This window comes from Haliotis rufescens, unplaced genomic scaffold (genome assembly GCF_023055435.1).
Source record: "Haliotis rufescens isolate VD_foot unplaced genomic scaffold, xgHalRufe1.0.p SCAF_2, whole genome shotgun sequence".
NCBI classification, from domain to species: Eukaryota; Metazoa; Mollusca; class Gastropoda; order Lepetellida; family Haliotidae; genus Haliotis; species Haliotis rufescens.
This window is the reverse complement of record NW_025963890.1, coordinates 76098251-76115813: the sequence shown is the minus strand read 5'-3', so window position 1 is coordinate 76115813 and position 17563 is coordinate 76098251. Positions and strand designations below refer to the sequence as shown.

The 17563-nt window shown below is 40.1% G+C and overlaps 1 protein-coding gene across 1 annotated transcript in view; it reads left to right on the top strand.

Annotated features, from left to right (window-relative positions):
• The window catches only part of LOC124147608 (QRFP-like peptide receptor), a 30404-nt gene extending 20173 nt beyond the window's left edge, over window positions 1-10231 (top strand). The window contains exons 3-4 of the mRNA XM_046518289.2: window positions 1765-2450; window positions 8698-10231. Of these exons, the coding sequence (XP_046374245.1) occupies window positions 1765-2450; window positions 8698-9192 (1181 nt within the window). The 3' untranslated portion in view covers window positions 9193-10231. The remainder of the gene's footprint in view (window positions 1-1764; window positions 2451-8697) is intronic.
• Window positions 10232-17563: the final 7332 nt, after the last annotated feature.

Here is a 17563-nt window from a genome sequence, read left to right as displayed (position 1 = left end):
TAATTGTTGATGGATCCCTAAAGGCAACACAGTTTCGCTTATGAAACTGCTTAAAGGGGCAGTTTATATGCAAACGAGTAAACTTTGGCACCGTCGTCGCATTTGTAGATGAGTTAATAATCTAATTATTTTGGGTACATTAAACTTCTTTATGAAATTTAAATAAACGTGTTAACATCTGTCCTTTCGGAAAATGTCTGTTTGGAATATCATGTTGCGAAAATGATTGCGAGATTGCCAATGGGTGAATGTATCTGCTATGAATCCCTTGCTTGTACTAATCTGTTTTAATATAACCACCAGTCGGAGAATTACATCTCATTGTGACAGTAGTACATTGCTTTAATGTGCAGATTGATCGGGATTTTCCTTGCAAACGTGAATATTTAATTACATTTTTGAGAACCGTGAATGATACGTTCACTATTTGTAGCATTAGAAAATGGAAGGCTTATTGAGGCACTTCATGATCATTTTCCAAAACTTTAAATAAATTACTAATTCTTTTCAGCTATATATTTTTAAAAACTTTAATGATATGTATTGTCAGTTTTTTATAATTCGTCAAAGTAAAATACTATAGGAGGTAATTAGAAGTACCGAAGTATTGACGCTTGATAAAAGTACTTAAAGAAATAAATGAGAGATTAATGTCATTGGCATGCACAGATTTGTGACGTTCAGATGAATTGGGTAATCAAACTGCCCCCGACTTTTCAATACTTTTCAAGTCGCAAATTTGTACAATTCTAAATGTGCCAGCTAGGATAAAAGTTGTATGATATTAACCCATACCATGATACATTACGTGAAGACTTTAGTTTAAGGCTTTTATATTCGTGCCCTATAAGTAGGAAGCCATCAGCTCCAGCACATACACATACACTTGTGAGACTTACAGAGATAGTTGATGGAAAAGAAACTAAAGGAAATACTGTCGGTTTCTGAGTAAGAATAGCCAACTTTCCTGACACGTCGATATTTTCTCAAACGTGAATTATATCCATCCAGTCCAGTCTTTGACAAAACATTCTTTTATGGAAAATATTTGAAAAAGATACCAGAAATAATTTTAGTCTGCATTAATGATGTGTCAGTCGTGTTTGCGTGATGCAATTGAAATATCCAATATAAAGTCCCAGCAGGTGTTTCATCGTTTTAAAAATATGCAGACCATTATTTCATGGAATGTATAGCCCTGAACAACGACATAGACTGTTTATGTCTATCTGTTTCTTTCTTTTACTGAGCTTTATGTAATTACTTAACTATGTGTGGCCGTAGCCACATTACACGTCCGCAAGTCATATGATACCGGTTGATAGTCAAAATGTTTAAAAATAGTTACGTCAATTCCAAACGTACAATAATTTAATTGTGGCCTCAAATTACTGAATAACTGATCTAACTTGTCCATTCGTAAAATATAATGGATCGTTCCGGGTTTTTTATCTCCCGCACATGCGTGACAACTTTATTTCACATCGTGCAAGATGTGATTGCGTATGAATCTATTTATAACAGGCATTGCTGAGGTAATGTTGTTCACGGACGGATGCCACATGTTCAACATTCTTTGCAACGATGATACAAAATAAGCCTAGCTGTTTAAGGGAACTGATGTTTTGTTACCATCGATGTATGGAACTTCAGAACAGTTGCGGCTACATATTGTATAGTATTTCTTACTAACTCATGTTTCATGCAAGTTGTCTCTGCCAAAAGATATATGTACAAGCATTAACACTGACATGTATTTTACAGGTGTGACAGTATGTGCAAGCGTCTTCACAATTACTGTGTTGAGTCTTGATCGTCTTCTGGCTATACGGCATCCGATGATATTCAAGAGGATAAGTAATTGCAAGATGGCAGCCAAGATGATCTCCATCATCTGGGTCATTTCCTTCGGTGTCATGTCCCCCTTACTGGTGTACCGGAAAACCGACAGGGAAGATATATTTCCTGGTCAGACGTTTCACTTCTGCCACGAAGACTGGCCAGATGACCTACATCGTCAAGTGTACGACGCCAGTCTGTTTTTCATTGTCTATATCATTCCTGGTACAGGAATCTGCATTAGTTATGGTCTTATAGGGAAGCAACTATGGACAGAGGACGAGAATCTGAAACGCTGTGAGTCAGAGATAAGCAGGGGTATGTCTCAAAGGATAATGGCTGGGAGGAAGAGAGTTGCTAAAATGTTGATAGCCCTTGCTGTAGTGTTTGCCATCTGCTGGCTTCCTTATTACATTGTCAGTCTCTACCTGGATTTTCAGACGGAAGAGGAACCTACAGATTTTCTTGTCATTTTGCCTTTCTCAATTTTCCTTGGACACACAAACAGTGCCTTAAATCCCATTCTATATTTCTACACCAGTAAAAGCTTCCGAAAGTACTTATGGAAATTTATTCATTGCAAGCGGTATGGAATTCGTCATGATAAGCCGGTAAGTATTCGAGTTATCCATACATCTTCAAACTCAGCTATAAGTGGTCCTTGTGTCATTTGTCAAGTGTGTCATTGAATGAAACGAAGAAATATTCGGTGTATCTACATATATATGCAATTCTGTACACGATTCATGTATTACTAAGGCGTACGTAGTGTAAACATCATGCGGATTTATAATTGTTCTTAGAAATCTTTTCCTGATTTATTACTTCAAACACCACTTTTCGGAAAATAAAAGCAATAATACAATTTCCATAATTATAGGAAATCACTGTGACGACTATATCTCAATCTCAATTCTTATTCATTTCGTACTGTGGGCCATCAGTCAATAGTACATTTAGATAGTTAGGTCCACAATTAAAGAGCTTCTAACATTCGTGGCATGGAATATATATTATGAAAGTTATTCATGGATTCAGCATGACATTTTTTATAAGACCGATGTTACAGAGGTTACAAATCCTCGGGTCTCTTTGGACATCGTGATATCATAAGCATGTGTTTGGGAATCACTGCCAAATGGTGATGATACCGGGTGTTCGCAAAAAGGTGAGCGCATCCTGCCCCACCATTGACACCCGCCATAAGGAAATGCACAGTCTAGTGTTCACCTGAAAAGAAAACACGGGACCATAGGGGCCAAGTCAAAATAAGGATTTGATTCGGACATTCCATTTATCACTGAAACATTACATTTGGAACCGTCCTCCACTTTTTGGAAGTTGAACTTGGGGCCTTGAATGTTGTGACCCTGATCAAACAAATGTTGGGCAAGAGCCGTAGACATGTTCGTAGAAAGGGCATGTCTGACTATGCCTCAAACGTTGGTAAATGTAGACACCAAAGACTGGACCTGCTGGACTATTGCTCGCAATAAAGATCAACGTTGAATCTATGGAATTTGAGGTCATGCCTCTTCATATAGTATAGTGGGGAGATTTTGATCACTTTGAATCTTCATGCATTGATATAAATATGAAACAGATGAAATGCTAGTTCATGGTCAGGTGGGTAAATCAGTGGAAGGCAACAGGCTGCGCGTTCGGTTCCAAATTCAAGTTAGCGCGGTTAAATCTACAGGTAACCTAGCTCTACATTGAAAACACAGTATGTTTATCTCCATTCTACCATGACTAAATAAAACGCGAACTCTTTGGTGCTAGCAAATATATTGAGTGAAGCGACATGGGTTTCTTTCTACACCCAACGTCACCATTATGACGTCATATCGGTCATTGTGACGTAAAGGATATGACGTCACAGTCATCTATATAAAAACGCCAAAGTCCAAGCTCTCTGCTGTTCCCAAAACTTGAAATACTTTCTTTTTGTTGATTTCTATCGTGTTTTCTGCACGAAATGTATTGCCAAACATCATTTGAATAATGTGCTAACTGAAACTTTGCATTTTGTAACCTTTAAATTGTAGAGATAATTATTTTAAAATGCCCACCGACTGAAAAAAATACTATTCTATGAATAGTAGCTTCCGCGGTGATGCGGCCGTCAAACCAGCTGGCGGAGAGGGTTTATTGTGATTTAATAGCCTCTGATTTACCGAATTATTCAGAATCGAGTAATTTTTCAAATTCATAGTAGAATGAACGTTATAAGAACATCTATATACCTGATCCCTAACTTCTTCACTAAATTCCCTTTTTTTATTTTGCCAATCCGTGCATACATCCCGTTACCTACTTCTTGCCAAATTTCACATGGACTTTGACTTTTCCCCTTTGACACCCGATGGAATTTGTTTCAGCGGATAATCGAGACTGGTTACTCTCCGACCTTGACGTTTTGTTTTTGCTTCAGAGTATTTATATTTATTTATTTATATCTATAGGCTGTTATTAGATTTTCCAAGGTAGATTCCCCCTGGAAAGCCGGATTAGAATAGGTTTCAAGAACCAAATTGTTACTTGCCGCCGTAAGACTTCATGTGATGGTGTAGTCAGGCTCTCTGAACAATTTGACTGCATGTCATCTTGGATCGTTGTATATGGTTGTCATGTCAAGATCCGAAAAGGTTGCCATGTTCAAGATAGCACTTATAAAGCGACACAAGCACGTACATGCACTTGTGTCCCCTTGTTGCACTTGTGTCATTTGTAACCGTTCGGTCTGAGACGTACCTCAATTCTTTGCCAGATCTACTGGTCGCGGTTTTGTTCCGATTGTGACCATTGGTTTGTCAGTACCAAACACTGTTAAACGTGCACGACCCACTACGATACAACTGATGTAAACAACTTTTCAAAACAGTTAAAGCAAGATTCACATATTTACTTTGGACAAACATGTCTTCCCTTCATATCATATATTGTCATTCATATCAGACTAGATCAGTTAATCAGAGCTCCTAGAACCGTGAGATTCCATCTCCTTTCCTTCCTGCACTAGTGTTAAACACGCTTATTTCTGTAGCTCATGCCAATGGGCCAGTCTCCCAGACACATAATAGCAAGACACCAAAACAACCCACAGCCATTTATGTTAAATCGTCCATGATGTACAGGTCTGTTAATGACATTACCCGGCCATTAACAACTCGTACAAGCTGCGTCACGAATGTCCTACAACACGTATGGAAGCAGAGTCGTTTGGTGAAATACATTGCGTGTTGACAGGCCATATACATTGCTAGTGGCAGTGTTTCTAACGCTCTGTGTGTTAAGTGAAAACAATTTCCATTGTCACCTCAGAGGGTAACAACAACCTTTGCCCAAGGCCAAATATAGTACTACAGTTTATACATGAGCATTTATGCTATTGCTATTTATGAATTCATAAATGACATGAAATTGTCAAAGATAAATGACGTTATTATGTTGTGTAACCAATATACTGGTATTTATTTACATAAATCCTTTATGTTGTGTTAATATTAACGTTTCCAAACGGAATGTTATTTATTTCAAACACCTAATAGGGTTTATAAGTATGTTAATTTCTGTGAAAGGTCTTAGAATTCCTATTAAACATTGAGTACGCTGGTTAATATTGCTATTAACATTAACACAACCTCAAGGCTTTTCCACGTTTACATCCTTACTCATTAGAACGTAACATTATTAATTTACTTTTTTAGTCTTTGAAAATTGTTAGAGAGATATGTTATAAGACTGACATACCTATTGACACGTTATCGGGTATCAATTGGATCAGAGCTAGTGTGTACTCTAACTTCAGTGGTACTGTCATCGTAACTACGTAGCCGAATTCTAAAATCCATCTCATGCGATGGAATGATAATAAACTTGTTCTCAGCAGATATATGCACGTTAAACCGTAGATGATGCGACAACGCGTTATGCGAATATGTAAACAAAAGCGACATAACCTTTCTGTTAACAATCTGCCAACACACAGAGTCGATTGTACTATTTCGACCATATGATGAGCATATGTTTATGAATCACTGTTAAATAGTGATGATAACAGGTGTTCCCGAAAAGATGAGCGTACCCGACGGTACCCGTTAGACACACATTCACAGGCAAGTGTATTGCCAGCCTTAAAAACATATAATACGTCAAATGTCAACCATTAATGCTTTTAAAAGCTTTATTGAGGCCTTGATCAAACAAGTGGGTTCGATACCGCTGGTTGGCCAAACGGACACTGAAATTGTATGGTACAATACCACACCACCTGGTGTCACCACTGATTTTCAGCTATCCATGCATATAGTTTTCAATGCTATTTTTCCCTTTTCGTCGGGTTACGGAGACTGGTTATTCTGGTTGACGTTATATATAAACAAATCAGGCAGAATTAAAGGACACAATGTATATCTCGTCGCAATTCAATAGGTCGCTAGTTGTGCAATCAGTGGATCTTTCATTCGAAATACTGAGACAAATTTAGCACCGATCGAAAAGAAATCGAAGAACGTATATTAGAGCACGGACTGACAATCTAATCTGGTTTGATTCAGTGAGTTTCACTTCATTATAAACGGCAATACAGATGAGACCAAGAACATAGATGTGTGTGGCGCTTCCCCCTGGGGACTTAGTGTTAGTATAGATCGGCAGCAACCTAGTCTGGTGGAAATAGACGAATAAATGGATCCAGCAACTCATTCTTGGCGTAAAGGGCGACTATGCCTGTCGTATGAGGTGACTAACGGGATCGGGTTGTCAGACTTGGTTGATGCATGTCATCGTATTCCAGTTGCGTGGATCGATGCTCATGATGTCAATTACGGGATTGTCTGGTCCAGATTCGATATAGACTCATATAGCTGTAATATTGCTAAGTGCGGCGTTAAACAACAATAACCAACGAACAATATGAATCACGGGATTGTCTGGTCCAGATTCGATTATTCACAGCCCAGCGTTAAAAAGCGGGAAATTTGCTTAGTCCGGCGTTAAACAACAAACAAAGGAAATATGGTTGTTGTTGAAGTTCAACCATGTCATATTCTCAAAGATATATCTTGGCTTAAGTCAGAGTAATTCTCTTATTACATTTTTAAACATGAATTATTTCTTATAAATTGAAAGTCAGATAGTCAAATCTATCAGTAAAATAAATCTCCTCACAATGTCAATAAACTGTCACTCTCACATATCGCCACCGGTTATAGTTCAAGCCTACTTGTCATGGCTCAAGGTCAGGAGAGCATTATCATGGGTTGAACACCACTCAAAATGTTGGTTATAGAGAATTAACAATGGGCAGGTATCTGGTCTGTTTGTGAGTTCTTAATTTAAAATTCATCCAATTTTAGTGTATACTTTGTCTTTTTCTATAATTGTGTTAACTGTTAGATTGGCATTCTCGAAGTAAGTGAGTAACTTCACCAACAGAAAACTCTCAGAAGCTATAGAAATCAGCCGTCACAACTAATTGGTCAACACAGATCAAGGGTATTTCATCTCGTCTGCCTGTGAAGATCTATCAAGCAAAAGACTGATCCAATTAGCTTGTCACAACTGTTTCATCCTTTAAATCCTTATCCTAACTGTACATCTGGCTTCCATACCCGTGTGCTTCATAACCTGTGTGCTAGTTGTGATTCCAACTGTACATGTGTCTTTATTCAATTATCTGTGAGCTACTATCTATTACCTGTTGTTGTCAATGTTCATCTGCTGCCGGGGCGGTCGGGTAGCCTAGTGGTTAAAGCGTTCGCTTGTCACGCCGAAGACCCGGGTTCGATTCCCGACATGGGTACAATGTGTGAAGCCCATTTCTGGTGTCCCCCGCCGTGATATTGCTGGAATATTGCTAAAAGCGGCGTAAAACCATACTCACTCACTCACTCATCTGCTGCCTATCACAGCATGTTATGCATACATGCCTCTCATCAATTGGTTAATGTCACTCCAGCTCGATGACGGTGTAGGAATCCACATCGAATCGTCGCTGTATGCACTGAACCAGAAGTTGGTGTCCATAAAGTTGTGCGTCTTCTTATCATTGTGTTACCGGACCATCAGTGTTGTTTACAAGAGGCGAAAGTTTACCTGTGCTCTAACAACTGCCGTACAATCAGATTTTTGTATTCATCACACACCATACAAACACATGAGGAACATATTTGGCATCAGTTTTGTTGTACCAGGTTATCTTTCTTTAATATCCGTACGTCCGTGATCCTCTCTAGGGTTGGAACTATTTTCCTTCTCGTATTTCTCGAAGGGGCTACGGTTCGGGCATTTCGTTTGAGAATCAAAATCCTACAAACTCACGCTTGAATTCTGTAATAAATAGCATATGTTACGACAGTTGTCTAAAACGCTGTATATATCATCTAGTGACGTGGTTACTATTGATATATTCAATCGTGGCTTATTGCATACAAATCTCGTTTGTCGTGATGTATTGACTTTTAAAGCGGCGTTAGACCAAACTCACTAACAAATCATATCAAAATTCAGACGATGGCATTGTAACACTGTTTCTTTCTAAGGGAGAGAAAATTAAAACTATTCGCCTACTCCTTTCTGAGAAAAATAATTAAAACTGTTTGACCACTCCATTCTGAGAAATAGAAATAAAAAGTGTTTGACCACTTCTTTCTGAGGAATAGAAACTAAGACTGTTTGACAACTTCTGTCTGAGTAATAGAAATGAAACCTATTCCCCTACTCCTTTCTGAGAAACAAACTTGTATATCTTGAAGCAACGGCCGAAAACATGTTATTTTTGCCCCAAAAACGTCAAGTAAATAATGTTGACTTTCCAGTCATCGCATCTCATCATCTTATCTGTTTCGTTGCCAGGTGGAGTTAATGGTGGATTACAACCCCGCGGATGGTCAGGTCCAGACCAGGGCGTCTGGCAACCCTCTGATCCGCATCATGAGAGGCAGTAACAGTTCCTCCAGGTCTGGCAGTCTGAAGTTCTCCAGGTCCAGCAACACCAGTCTCAGGTCCCTGTACACAGACTCTAACTCGTCAGGCAAGAGACGAGACCCGAAATGCCGAGAACATCTCCGCCTTCACAAACTGCCGTCGATCAAGACGCAGGGAGTGGAGGAGCATCTGAAGACAGAGCTTAATGGTCAGTGCGTGGTGGAACCAGATAAACACATGAAAGAGATCATGGACTATACGTTGAACATCCCAACAACGATACAGGAAGAGAGTTCAAAGTCGCGATGTTCTTCCACTGCAGTCTCACCGGTTGTGTCCAAGATAATTGAAAACATATGCGCAAAAATAGACACAAATCCTGTTACCTCTGTGGATGACATTAACACAAGCCTTGATCACTAACTTCAGGCCGACTGCTGAACTTGTATATTATACTTTTGTTATTGTCATGCATCTTGAATGGATACGTGTTGTAATGCAGGTCAAATATGGTACATGCTTATATTTTTATCCGACAGTACACTGTGTATGCATGTGTACGCATCATGTTTTGTTTTGTGTTGAAGGACGGTAGGCACAACCATAATGCTCGTTTCGTTTCGGATGGGGTAAGTGGGTTGGGCAGATATGAGGTGAAGACAGATACATGTCATTTGTTATGAACTCGACGCATTGGCTATTGCAAAGATCTTGCGGTATGTGGTTGTTGTTTATTGCTGAGGTTTTGTTTTGTTTCTTTGGGTGTGTTTTAAGGGCACACTCAAGAATATTCCAGCTGTATTACGTCCGGCTGTAAATATTCGAATCTGTCCCAGACAATCCAGTGATTGATACGATGAACATAGTGGATAGGTATTGTAGTATGACGGTTGCGGGTGCGAAGGTGTGCGATTGTGCGGATGTCAGTTGTTCTCCCTACTCACATTAAATTTACGATCAGGATCTCATCTGGCATGTATTATAAATTTTAACGTCTCTTAAGATATACTGTTAATTTAAATAAACCAACAGCAAAATAAGGTGTAATTCATTCTAGACTATTATTAAGTATCACGCCAAGTTGACTAACGACAGAAGGATAGCATAAAGACAATCACACACTGTCAACGCTTTTGAATAAAAGTATAATCCAGTTTTATTCCAGCATATATATGTTTGTGTGCAATTGTTTTTATCATATGAATGGAAATGTGCACGTTTAGATACTTCCTCAATTTCCAAAGTGCAGAACCTTCGATTGATAGCAATGCTACGAGTGCTGTGCAGTCACGCAAGAAGGTTAAATGCAGTGCCATCAATATGCCATACTCTACTTAACGATTACTTGCTGTTTGACAAAACATAATGATCATCATAAACATGACTATCGGCATCATTGTTTCGTTGCCATAGAAACTGCAATGAAGTTGAGTTGCGCAGAGATTATACATTAAAGTTTACAAGCTGGCATCGTTAAGGCTTAATACTCTAAATATACTCTCAGTGTAAACGTGTAAATATCGTTTTCCGATGCAATCAGCAATATTGTAGCTGTATCTTTGCATGCTACACATAATTGAGTCAGAATCATGGAAACCAGAACATGAATACAACGACTACCAGTCAACCAAGTCTCGAGGTTGACCATGCCAAACCTATTTAACTCGAACCATATGACAAGCCTAATAAACACATCATCTTCAAAAAATACTGGAAGAAAGTAATTTTGTCTGCGCACAATCTCATTCACTCCCCAACACTGCGGGCGTGTCCAGTGTTTCTCCTGCAATCTGCTGCCCCGGTGCTACTCACTGACCAGGGGCCATGGGTGTATAGTGATTGGAGGCTCAACTAGGGTGTAGTCGGTTCCTGTCCTTTGCAGGATTTGGGTATATGTGTCTGGTCATTAGCTTCTTTCACTTTTTTCCTTTTTAAAACGTGACGTTAGGTCCTAAATTTCTAACTCAAGTGTCAAGTTAGCTCCATAAAGGTTTAAATGTTCAAACGTGAGGCGATATCAGTATTCTACTTCTCTTGCCTGCTGGCGCTGCCACAGCTGGATAGGGGAGTAAGTAATTTGGGATTAAACGCCGCTTTTAACAGTATTCTAGTTATATCACGGCGTGTCAGCTTAATGTGGGAGGAAAGCCCGAGGTGATGCAGGTCTCAGACGTTTACCACTTCGGTAAACCCCACGAGCACGGGTATGGTGCTGACAAACCTAGAAACATAATGGGGCAGACCGGGAATCGAACCCAAGGTTTCAGGGTCCCCAAGGGACGCAACTCTGCACAGCGAATCGCGGCGCCTTAGACGACTGGGCCACCCGTGCCCCCTCACAGCTGGATGAAGTTGTCTTTGTCGTCTCGTCGTCCGACAGACATATCTGTTTCCACCAACACCAAGACATCTCATGATCTGCATCTCGCCGTCGGAATACCAACTTCGTGGGGGTCGTTGTCGCATACGTTATCTCCTGCTCGCTTTTGTCCATGACGTGTCTCAGAATTGTTACTGCTTAAAGAAGTGTCAGGTACGGCTCTATATAGTGTACATTTAAGATCATATACTGCTGTGTTCGAAGTGGATCAGTTCGTCGGTACGTAGAAAATAAAGGCAATTTGATTTCTCTTGAAATATGTTCACAAGAACCTATTTCTTTCAATTGCAAACCTTCATTTACTTCATTTACTTTTATCATGTCAATGTTTCTGGTTATTGAACACACGAAATCCATTTCCAATATTAACAAGGACATAATAAACATAAAAGGTCATTCGTATACTACCAATTGATCACTAGTCTCCTGACAATGGGCAGCAGTGTTGTCAAGCTACTGGATGTTATCGTGATGTGTAACCATTATAACGACTGAACGCTTCGCCGTCTCCCCGTGTTTATGTTGCACAAGTTATGTTTGTATCATGGTCAAGTGTCCGATCGTTGAAAGTTTATATATACATATATTTATTATATTTTGCTAATAAAGTATCTATATCCGTTTTTGAGTTGATGCTATACAACGACGTTGACGATGTTGTCGACTCACTATGACCTGTCGAGCAGGACGTCTTGCTTGCGGACCTGATGCTCTTAAAATGGTCGGAGATTCTGTACAGTCCGTGTGTTTGGGATGCGGTTGAGGTGGCAGTGGTCGTCCTTTCACGTAGGTGGCGCAGTCGGATTCAGCGATCGTGGGCGGGGATGGTTACTCTGATCACGAGCTGGCCCATGCTGTTGAAACCGATCCCATAGCCTTGTAATGGTGCTGGGCGCTACATTAAAAACCCTGGCTACAGCTGATCGGGATTCCCCTGCCTGCAAGCGGCCTATGACGTTGTTTCTTTGCACTTCTGTTAATCTTGGCATGTTTTTGAACTGTCACTGTTCGATTGACGCAGATGCCAGGCAATCAAAATCTTGCAAGAAATACCGTTCAAAGTGCTGCTGCATGTAAAGTACGTGCAGCTCCATGGCCCTTTTGTTTATGCACTGGGTGCGTTTTCCGAATTGTACGTGTTTCCCGACTAATGGTTTGCATGTCCTTTTTGTGATCATTTTGATCCGAGAAATTTGTCACTGACACTATGACACATTAAACCTCTTCATTTTGCACCGCTTGAACCGCTAATTATGCTTTTATGGAAAGGATCCGCATTGCGTTTCTATTTTTTGCAGAGTATATTTTCATTTCTTAGAGTTGTATGATGTAAGTCTTGTTCTCAATTCTTTCTGTCTGTCTCAGAGCTATTTTACTCCTGATGCGGAATGAAGGAACGTTCTAGCCCTACGAAGAAGGTGGATGTTTTGGACATGCTACAGGGTCATTAGATATAATGACCATCCGAGGAAGCAACGCCAGCCTTGCATAAGACGCGACCCGCTTTACTAATCTGGTGAATAGTTCCCTTGTTAATTTCGCGTGACTCCGATGGAGCGATACGCACGTGGGGTTAGAAGCATTCGGGAGATCTATCAAATACCACTTGTTTTTGACATCCTTAATTGGACCAGAAAAGGAACCTGTCCTTGAGTTCTGCTAGGTTAGTGATGGGTAAAGCTGTCACAGAAACCATATGTGTCACGAGAGCAATTAATGTCACATTGCCAGGCACAGAGGCACAAGACACGAAATCATTCTTCAACTGATTATCTCTGAGTCTTTATGTGACTGCATCGTACAGCTTGGGAACAAATAAAAGCGACAAAATAATTTCCATAATCATAAGAAATCTCTCCCCTTAAGCAGAGTTCACTGTACAAGTCCGACTGAATTATAAGCACGTGTTTATAAAACACGACAGAGTGATGAGATCAGGTGTTCGCCAAACGGTGGCACCCGTCACAAGACAAAGACCTAGCCTCAGCCTTTGACGTGTTCGACGTGAAGACGTTTTGCGTATAAGAGATGTTGCTGTTGGAGGATATGTCTGGGTGAGGACATATTTGTGACGCTACTCCGTTAGATACTGTAGTGATGATTTAGTGAAACAAAGCTCGAGGATGCGGTTTGCAGTTATAACTATTTGTGGCATTACTTGGCCATTGGAATGGGAGCGTCGGTAGATCTATACAACTGTACTTTTCAACGTGTTCTCTATTGTTGGTGGCTACTCTATTCCCGATAGACATTACTATATTCGCACTATAGACACACCGCATGAATAGCCTGAATATGTCAAATCCGTGAGTGTTTGCATTTGCAAATGATCTATCGTAGGACACGCGAAGAAATACGTTAGCATGGTAGTAGAGGGGTGAGGTGTGGTGAGGTGAGGTGAACTTGGGTTAGTCCGGACTAATGCCTATTTTACAGTGCTAGCCCACTGAGATACCACGCCACATTTTAACATGAATACCCAGCTCATATACAGTGTACTGACTCCGAGCGGACCAGTCCTTGTTTTAGCCCCTTGTCGAGCGTCAGGCAGGGTAACAACATGTACCATTTCTAACGTTTTTGGGGGGACCTTCCGTCCGGGCGGACGCTCTACCACTAGACCACGGAGGCGGTCACATTTACATGCTTTTCACAAAGTATTTACAGCCAGAGATTATTTAATAATGCTTCTCCACACTACCAAACTACCAAAAACTGTCGGTATGGCATTACGCTGCGGTATCTCAAGCAAGTGTCCACTCTGAGGAAATGTCAAAACCTTCAGCTCCGGTACCAGAGACAACAGCCACACTTTCCAAGACACAGCTTCAGTTAGCAAATGTAAGGTAAGAATAGATACTTCCAGTACAAACAATCGTGTAATCTGTCAAGACATTTGAAAGGCCAAGAGTCTCAGCTTTCGTCATTATAACGTCTTGGTGATGTTTGAACATTACGCTCTGACGGCAATATTCATTTCGAATCGTAAACTTAGACGAAACTCAAATATAATCAAACTATACATATACATGTATATTGTATAGTCTAATAATAGAGCTTGTAACATACACACAGATAGAGAGGGGAGTAGTTTATTTGCGTGTCACGCGTTACAATGTTACAGATTAATTATATACAAACTCAATACAAAAGTAAAATATGTATCACACAACCATAGTGCTTATGAGACACGATGAAAACATATAATTCATAAAATGTATGAAGCTATAACAATTTCAGCACAACATAAGTATTGTTAAAGACAATTCATATTGTACCCATGTTGGGAATCGAACCCGGGTCTTCGGTGTGACGAGCGAACGCTTTAACCACTAGGCTACCCGACCGCCCACAATTCATATGAAAGATAATAATCGTTTATATATTACCAAAAAGGGTCTAAGATAAACAATATAAATCATAACTTATGCATATCATCAAGAGTATAAACGGGGCGGTCGGGTAGCTTAGTGGTTAAAGCGTTCGCTCGTCACGCCGAAGACCGAGGTTCGTTTCCCGACATTGGTGCAAGATGTGAAGCCAATTTCTGGTGTCCCTCGACGTAATATAGCTGGAATATTGCTAAAAGCCATTCTTGCTTAAATGGTAAAACCATTCTCACTCACTCACTCAAGGGTAAAAAAAGCTTCATAAAATAATTCATATCTTAAACCTTCATAAAAAGAACAACATATAAGAAAGTGCTTCCAAAGTATAGATATTTAAAGTATTAAGAACAGTATTTACAAATTCATCACATAGTAAGGTTGGTGGTTTAGAAAAGTGTGCAGTTTCTTTAGCAAGGGGTAAACTTCCACATTACGTGGGCGTGTGCTGTTCGGTTCTCAAGCTATGTGTGGTTCAGCCAGCTATTCAAGGGATGACTCTACTGTCTCAATATAGCTAGTTGTCAAAAACTGCATGTAATTGGACCTTCACAGACGCTGTAATTGTCTCATGATCAGAGCTATAACATTCTTGGCATTTTTTAAATGAAAAAGATAAAAACAAAAATGTGATTTTCTGAATTCATAATCAGATTGACAAGAAGCTAGAACTGATTACTTGAAAATGAACGGGTTTGGTTTTCATCGTCGCTTTTAACACTCCAGCAACATCAGAATTTGAAAGACCAAAAAGGAACTTAGGGCGACATAGGGAATTAAACCAGGACGTGTATCGTCACGAGCGAACGGTTTAACAAGGCTAACTAATGTTTGACATCGTATGATGTTGGCTCTACCATGTTCCTCTTTTGTTTATCGCTGTCGTTGGGGAGATACTTCCGGAAGTGGATTAATACATTGCACCGTTATCTGTTTGGAGCCTGACACGTGACGTCTACTACAGGAAAACCATCTGTGGATCTGACCAGAAGCGAGTGAGTCTCTGTACGCCAGAGCCACGCGGCAGTCTGTACATGGTGGTGTGGAAAACCCGTCATTGATATGATTGGCATCAATCAACACCATTGGGGTATAATGATGTACAATCTTCCACAGCGCACATAGTGTCCTCCCGGTCCACTTTCCAGCCGCCCTTGGGAAACGACCAGAATACCTGGAGCATACTTTGTTCAAAAAATGTATATCAACACAAGAGACTACTGGTAACCCGGGATACGTTTAACCAACTCACAAAACGCGTAACAAGTTGGCGGTGCACAGACTTTGGGCAAATATATTTGGTTTGTTACCGGTAGAGAGGGTGTACGCATGTCATGACGATCGACGAAAGCGTCTACGCTCACGTGGACACAAGTCGATTCAAGAATTCGCTAAAAGTCGTTTGATCGAAGTTAATTACAAACAACTACACATGTCAAAGTAAGCATGGTCGAATCTTGTCTTCTCAGACTCGAAAAGTTACCTATAATGTCATACATTACTTGGAGAAAGAAAGGGATTAATTAAGTAGTATGCCAACCATCACTACGGTGTCAACTATCACTACCTTAAGGTCTCAACCTTCACAATCATTTGATGAATGATATGAAACTATTCATTATTCCATTTTACAGCACATGGATTCCCAAATTGACCCGACACTACCGTTTTCACAGTCATCGGGTACGTCATATCAGCACGTACTATTGTACTATTGTACTATTGTACTCGCCACTAGAACTCGTTAGCTGGACAGGACACATATCCATCGTACTAGTTGTCCCAGACCACCCGCTACCCCTTTCTTCATTGTGGCTTACCAGAGAAAGAGTGTATTTTAGATTTCAGGGACAACAGAGAGCTTAAAGTTTAGCACTTTCTGTATCTGTGACGTCATATATCTTTTCGTCACAATGAGCGGCGAGATGTGCCAACTCTGTGTTAGCTGACGAGGTATCTGTGGTACACACTTCCAACTGACTGTCATACATGCGAGTACATTGTAGTAAAAAGACTTATTATCAAACATATGAGACTATCATCGTTGTCTCCTTAAATCAGTTGGCCAAGCCACTCATACCCTTGGATTCAATTCATGTAGCTTCTTCTCAATAGCTTCTGACAACAAATAACTCACGTTGAGTTGTGCCATGGTAGAATGTCGCCATAGATACCGTGTTTCCAATTTTTATGATGTTTCGCCTAAAGATCAAAGGTGCCAACTGTACTGTACACTTTAAGTTTCTTCATGGTGGGATGACGTCATGATGCTGTTCAAATACTAACCCCTCGCCCTCCGTGATCTAATGTTCCCTCTGTAAAGTTGTTCTATCAATAACGTTGTTCTATCAATAACGTTGTTCTATCAATAACGTTGTTAAAAAAAAAAGTCGCATCAAATATCATCGATCGGTGAAATAGTATAATTCTTTAAATATGAATAGACAAGGTACGTCACTCGCCTTCTTGGCCGAAGTTGAAATCAGCTGTACCATTTAAATTAAATGTAAAATAAACGCATGTCATGTTCACAATACCTTCTCACCTAACTCCTCCGCATACGCCCTGGATGCCACAAACCTTCATTTTTATGCAATATATTACCTACATTGGGTGAATATTGGCTCAATCGCGGCAATGGGTAACGAAAGTAAACACCAATCTCCATGCTCAATGGTGTTGAGTGCTCTGATTGGTATATATAACCATGTGACCAGCGACACTGAACTTCGACTAGGTTTACAAGTGACAACTTGGCCTCAGAATTCACTTATGGAAAGTTTAGAATCACGTGATGAAGTTTAAGCAAATTAATAAGAAAAAAGACTATTGAAAATAAGACATGTTTATGACAGTCGGAATCGTACCATCGACTCTGCTTTTGGTAGCTGTTTCTTAGGAATAAGGAGAGGGCGTTCTCGTGTTTGTGTAACTAAAATTATACTAGTTCCGGACAAATCTATTCTGTATTACGGGGGCACAGGTGGCCCAGTCGTCCAAGGCGCCACGATTCGCTGTGCAGAGTTGC